The sequence below is a fragment of the Clinocottus analis genome, unplaced genomic scaffold, assembly GCF_023055335.1.
Source record: "Clinocottus analis isolate CAN_PGR_092001 unplaced genomic scaffold, fCliAna1.0.p SCAF_33, whole genome shotgun sequence".
Lineage (NCBI taxonomy): Eukaryota > Metazoa > Chordata > Actinopteri > Perciformes > Cottidae > Clinocottus > Clinocottus analis.
In genome coordinates, this window is record NW_027176076.1 from 1017501 (window position 1) to 1024527 (window position 7027).

Here is a 7027-nt window from a genome sequence, read left to right on the forward strand (position 1 = left end):
GCCCTGTAGGTGAACTGCAGGGGGTCCAGCAGTGGGTCAGTGATGGCCTTGAGGTGGGACAGGACCAGGCGCTCAAAATACTTCGCCTGGTCCTGATCTTACATCTTCTGATGGTTTTACAGTCCCTTAACAGTTAAGAATAACAGGCGATAAAGATAAACAGTGTGACAACCCTGTTAAAGTGTGAATATCTTGATCCCATGTTCTGGTAGATGTGATGTTTATCATACAAGGATTTGTCACGTGCACAGAAGTCGAGAACTAATAATCTGCAACTTCTGGCTTGAGAAAGAGAGATGAATGTTAATTGTGCTTTTGCTTTCAGAAGAAGCAGTCACGCCAGAGCATCTAGATTGGAGGCAGAACAGAGGAAGATGAGCATGCATGGTGCCAGTGGAGGTTGTGACCGCTCACGTGACCGCCGCCGCTCCAGCGATCGCTCCAGAGACTCCTCACACGAGAGAGACGGCCAGCTCACTCCCTGCATTCGCAACGTCACCTCGCCCACCCGCCAACACAACAGTGGTGAGCGCGGAGGGAAAGAATAGAGGACTTATATGGATATCATGTTAGAGGTCCACAGCTCCTGGCAGCTACTGTTGACAACAGCTGACTGCATTTATCAACTTGCAGCTCAGACATGGTTTATATCTCTGCCATTTTTGGCTGTCAATGGATCAAGTCAACTGTAATCTACCTGTTTGTGTTTATACCAAGATGGCTTGTAGTCAGATTGAACAGTTGTTCTGAATACTATCCTTTTTAATCTGGTTGTTTTTAATCAGGTGTAACTAATAGTGGCCCCCTACTAAAAGGGATACCAAAGATGAAGAATGCTGCTCATGAATGCAGAAGCCTCAAAATTAAGCTGCAAAATAATAGAAAATGTATGCCAATAATTATGTCTGAACACAATTCTTTTGCCGGGTGGTTTGTGTCCTAAATTATAAGGGAAAACAGTCCTTTGTGAGTAATTGCTCTGCTTGTTTGTGTGCAGAGCGAGAACGAGATGGTGGCTCGTCATCGAGGCCGAGTAGCCCACGGCCTCAGAGAGTCTCTCCCAGTGGCTCCAGCACCAGCGGGGTGGTGAGCAGTCGCAGCAGCCTGTCAAGTACTGAAGGCACCTTTAAAAGCTTGGGCGTTGGAGAAATGATTTTTGTCTACGAGAATCCCAAGGAGGGGGCAGCTGGTGCCACTGTGGGAAACCGTAATATTCGGACCTCAGAAAGAGTCACTCTGATTGTTGACAACACACGCTTTGTAGTAGATCCGTCCATCTTCACTGCACAACCCAATACCATGTTGGGCAGGTAAAGTATTCTTTGACCAATATTACTATCTGTCATTATCACCTCAATAACTGAAAGTAATGAATTAATCATTAATGTACAAATCCATTTTATATGCATACACGTTGATGTAAATGTGCTAATTATATGTTCTGTGATTCAAATATAAATGTCAGTGTTTCCCTACCATTATAATAGGGGGGCAAGGATCACCGGAGCAGCTCTCTGAACGATGTTTTCTGAACTGAAAGTGAAACAAACCAAAGTGCTCGTGTCCTGTAGCAACAATGAGCTGCTGGCTACACACGTTACAAAAGTACAAAGTACACAGACATAAAGCTACACGGACATACAACTAAGTCATTAATAAATATATGGAGAAATGCCTGTACTGTCGGGTAAGCGTTTAGTTACGCCGTTAACAGGTTAAACTTGCGCATGCGCGACTCGCCGATTCTTGGCGTTTTGCCAAAAGTCAATCTCCAGAAGTCTCCGTCAGATTTTTTTCTGCTGTTCCGTCTCTGGAAACAGAAAACAGACCTCAGATGAACATGGAGCATAAACTGAGAGCGGCTGTATCAAATCTACAACCCAGTTCATATTTGTAGAGGAACGCTGCTGCTTTCCTCTACAAATACGACTCACTGCAGCCACTGATACTGATACAACCTGATGCTCACATATCTACACTCATTCTGTTTTGTCAAACAAATATTAGCTCATTGTTTTCCACAATGAGCTATTTAGTAGTAACCAAATATTAGTTATTTTTTTTGCACATTAGAACGTTATTTTCATTGTTCTAAGTGATTGCAATTTAAAAAGAAATTGGTCTGATGGAGCAACCTGGTTTACTTGAAAGTTATTGTAATTTCCTTTATTTTGTCACTACAAAAGCACAGAGGGAGTCACAAAATGATGTTAAATTGGAGAAAAAGGTAGAGAACCACTGCATTAAGGGTCTGTGTCGCTGTCGTTGCCCCCCCCACCCGAAGCTGTAAACCGAGGGGAAACACTGAATGTGCTATTTATATGGTCTGTGCTTCAGAGAATAAACCAAAGTCTCTTTATTTCAGAATGTTTGGATCTGGAAGAGAGCATAATTTCACTCGGCCCAACGAGAAGGGCGAGTACGAGGTGGCTGAGGGCATTAGCTCAACAGTTTTCCGAGCAATTCTGGTCAGTTTCTCTCCAAGATTTTCTCTGTTTCTATCAGCGCCTTTGCTCCGATCAGACCCATCCTCGATCTCAACCTTCATTTTGATCTCAATAACAAACCTGTAAAGTTCACTGCTTGTGAAGCTATTGCATTGACAAAATGTTTCCAAATACAGACATGTATATGCATAGTACTCAAATCAGCTTCTGTGGTAGTTCACGCTACAGTACCACATTTTGGCATGATGACACAGACTCACAGTTTTAAAACTATACCAGCAATAAGTTGTCGTGTCTGGTAATTTGAACAACTTTACATTATAACACAATACGGCTCCACAGCACCACAAACAACAACCTCCAACATGACCTTGAGGCTAAATCGACACCCCTCAAACATAGTGTCATCTTAAAACTGAACATTATGACCTTCATGAACATGGTATTTATATAAAGGCGTTTGTATTTTGCCTGCATGACAATAAAGCAAGATGCATCTAAGTACTGATAAGTGATTTGTATATTTTAGTACTGTTATTAGACTAAATGCAGCTTAGATGCAAGTTAGATTTACTTTGTGATACAGTGAGTGAGTGAGACAATAATTACTGGAAACGATGCTGTTGGTGAATTCTCAGGAAAGATGAGGTAGCTAATGATTAGGTGAGGCAACACTTTGTCATATTCCTCTGAAATTCTACGACAGACCAAAGAAAACACATTTATCTACAGCACAATACTACAATTAGACGACTGCAGTATATTGTTGGTTGACATTTAGTATCAAACATACATACATGGTTAAATTCTTAATGCAGATAACTAATTTTCTCGCTAACTGCGTGCTACCCTCGACCTACTGAGAACTCATTTTGTTACTGTTTCACATATTGAGAAATGAATTAGTTTGGTAACCTGTGAAGTTCTCAACATCTATTGGATAGCAAAATGCTTTACCAAAATAAGATAGTGTTACAACGTGTTTTTATTGAAAGCTTTGAGAGTTTACGTTTGGGCACTGTTTCATATTTTGAGCTATTGGATTAACACTGTTTGAAATGACAGCCTTCTATGTGATTTCTGTCTAATTGACAGGATTACTACAAATCTGGGATAATCCGCTGTCCTGATGGAATCTCTATCCCTGAGTTGCGGGAGGCGTGTGACTATCTATGCATCTCTTTCGACTATGGCACCATCAAATGCAGAGACCTCAGTGAGTATTTTGTCTGGGGCATTGCAACTGTTAATGTTACCAATAACAGTGGAAGTTTAAATCCCTTGTTTTGACCCCTTGTTTCTCTAAAGCCTTATACAACAGAAAACGTGTTGAGCAGCAAAGGAAGTACATAATCATAAATGTATTCTATTGTAGGTTGAACCTTTTATTTGTAGGTTTTTATTTATTTATTACACAAGTTCAAATGGTGGGGAGTTATGAGAGCCGGTATTAATTGGTTTGCATCTTTTAATCTAGCACATCTCCTTTGTTATCAGGTGCCCTGATGCATGAGCTGTCCAATGATGGAGCTCGGCGGCAATTTGAGTTTTACCTGGAGGAGATGGTACTGCCTTTGATGGTGGCTAGTGCCCAAAGCGGAGAGAGGGAATGTCACATTGTAGTCCTGACTGATGATGATGTGGTAGACTGGGATGAAGAATATCCCCCCCAGATGGGAGAAGAGTATTCACAGAGTAAGTACACACTGATACATATTACAGGCACACAGGTCTGCTTGTGCACAAAAGAGTTATAAGTGATTAAGACATCTGTTGTGGTTCTTCTCTTTGCAGTCATCTACAGCACAAAACTGTACAGGTTTTTCAAGTATATTGAGAACCGAGATGTTGCCAAATCAGTTTTAAAGGATAGAGGATTAAAGAAAATAAGACTGGGCATTGAAGGTAAGTTGGACTTTCAAATAGTAACTAGTAATGGCTTTATTCTCCCTTGTTAATGGAATGCCTGACTCAAATCAATAAAAGGTTCAGTGATATGGAAAGAGTCAAACATTTGAATTGATGGTATAATGGGTGAGTGAGATCTGAAATGATAGGGATGACAACTGACATCTTGCAAAGGAGATTATATTGATATTACTAAGAACAATGCTGAGATTCAAGATTGTTTCAAATTCCTTGTTCTGTGGTGTGATTTGTTTCAGCATGTGTTAGTGCGTGCAAAATGTGGAGGAAAAAGCTTTTAATCTCTACGTATTGGATGTTCACCAAAGACTGCTGTCGCTCAGTGCACATCAGCCACAAATGCATAAGAGATTTACGGATAACGTCTTTCAATGTAGACTACTGTATATTGGAGATCTTCTTTTTCTTTTCTTTTTTTTTTTTTAGCAAAAAACAATTCTCTTCTCAATTCAAACTCCCAAAACCTTTGAGGAATTATTGTTTCTGGTGTTAGAACAGCATACAGCCCATTGTAAATACATAGATAATATTCATAGAATGTAATCCATCAATCAATCACACTTCAGGATATTCTATACTATTAATACTATTATATATCATATTCTAGGGTATTAATCCGCTGTCTGCTTATTATATTAATCTTTAAAAATCCACTTCCAAGCCCTGAAACATCGCTGGTGTGTTGCCTACTTTGCTTACTGGTTAAGTAGCTCTTGCCCCATCATTCTGGTGTTTTTGTCTTCTCGGTGACCAGGACTGGTTTACAACAACTGAGCTAATGATTTGTCCACACTGTTCTTTTGGCAGGTTACCCGACATATAAAGAGAAAGTGAAAAAACGACCAGGAGGGCGTCCAGAGGTAATTTACAACTACGTCCAGAGGCCCTTCATCCGCATGTCATGGGAAAAGGAAGAGGGTAAAAGCCGTCACGTGGACTTCCAGTGTGTAAAGTCCAAGTCCATCACTAACCTGGCGGCAGCAGCAGCAGACATCCCCCAGGACCAGCTGGTGATGCACCCTGGCCCCCAAGTGGATGAACTGGACATCCTGCCTAATCAGCCACCCAGTGGGAATCACTATAGCAACAACTACAACAACGAACCTGACCCTGATGCTCCTTCACCTGCTGTCTGAGGACACGTTGGTCCTCTTTCAATGCCTCTGCCCCTCTCCTATTCCTCTAGTCCTTCTCCCAGCATGCTGCAGCATGGAGCGCCAGGGGCACCATAACCATATTGCCTTGACACCTCCTTTGCAGCCTTAGAGCCTCAAGAACCTGGTTGACTGTAGAAAAAGAAGCATGAGGGACTTAAGACTGGTGGAAGTTCAATATTATTTTTGTTTTTGTTTTTTACTTGACCAAAGGAATTTTTTTTTCTGTTTGGGGAAAAAAAGATCTTTAAAACACTTATTATTAACATTATTATTTACAATGTTATTGTACCTTAATTTGATGGTTTGGGCGGAGCACAAACATGTGGTGTCACGTTTTTTTTTCACAGGGTTCTATTTTACTGATGATATTGATTTTGATTATCTTGGGTGGCCTAACTACTAAATGTGCTTTGAGGAAAATATGACTTTCTAGTCATGGAAAAAAAACAGTTATCACTGCATAGTGTCATGATCTCTGATTCAACTCCTCTCAGATGTCTTTGAATCTTGTAATTGGATATGTAGTTATTGGCTGGATCTGATATGTGATGTAATGCTCTTTCCCCCCAGCCAAGACATTAAGCAGAGCACAGGCTGTCGTGGTCAAAATCTTTTTGTGCAAAGCTTGAAATTGTTGTTAAAAAAAATAAAACCTAAAATCATCAAATAAAGACATCAAAATAAGTTCTTGTCTATTCAATCCTTATTCTAAAACCTTCCGGTAGTTTCATTAACACCTGTTCCAAGACCGATCACCTTGATGTGATGAATAAGAGAGGAAGTAAGTTGACAGAGCAGAGAAGTGTTTGTGATAACTATAGCAAGTATGGTTCCACAACAACTTTTGAAGATTGATCATTTACCTTGTAGTCAAAGCTGAGTATATATTGTTGAGTAGTTTTGTGCTTGGTTGCCTCTTTCCTTCCTAAGAATATTGTCCGCCCTTCCCCCCACCAGGTTCTCCAGAGCTGCAGACACTACATATGAAACTTCCTCCTCTAACACTGTCTGACCCTCTGACATCAAAACAGCTCAGAGCAAGACAGGTGTCTTGACAACTTTCAGGTTGTGAATTGAGATTGCACATTTACAGGAAACAAAAATCTTCCACAATATTGTCTATATAATATTTGAAGATTTTTGTCCAAAATAATCATTAGACCATGAGACATGGTTGTAGGGTCAATGATGTGCTGCTTTGCTGTGATGGTTGGGATTAAGAACAAATAACATAAAGGGCTCTCTGAGCTGGCATCAGTATGGCTGCCATTGTGTGTGCAAACTGCTCTCAGCTCTGTCAACTGAAAGACTGCTTTGTCAATGAAAGAGTAAAAGAGTGGAGAAAGAGGCATGTATTGTGTCGTAGCTCGGTATCCTACAGTATCGACAGATAATCCTTTATTTATTCTACACTTTATTTTATGTGTTGCCGTGCTAGCGGTTAGCCAGTTGGTCCACCAATGTGTTCCTTACTAAAAGATCTCCACAACTATTGGA

At 40.5% G+C, this 7027-nt stretch overlaps 1 protein-coding gene across 2 annotated transcripts in view; it reads left to right on the plus strand.

The window, feature by feature from the left end:
* Positions 1-6214, plus strand: part of btbd10b (BTB (POZ) domain containing 10b) — an 8968-nt gene extending 2754 nt beyond the window's left edge. For both annotated transcript variants that reach the window (XM_068596032.1, XM_068596033.1), the window contains 7 exons: positions 326-525; positions 998-1310; positions 2366-2468; positions 3543-3663; positions 3945-4142; positions 4242-4352; positions 5181-6214. In XM_068596032.1, coding sequence (XP_068452133.1) covers positions 326-525; positions 998-1310; positions 2366-2468; positions 3543-3663; positions 3945-4142; positions 4242-4352; positions 5181-5509 — 1375 coding nt within the window. In that variant the 3' untranslated portion in view covers positions 5510-6214. The remainder of the gene's footprint in view (positions 1-325; positions 526-997; positions 1311-2365; positions 2469-3542; positions 3664-3944; positions 4143-4241; positions 4353-5180) is intronic.
* Positions 6215-7027: the final 813 nt, after the last annotated feature.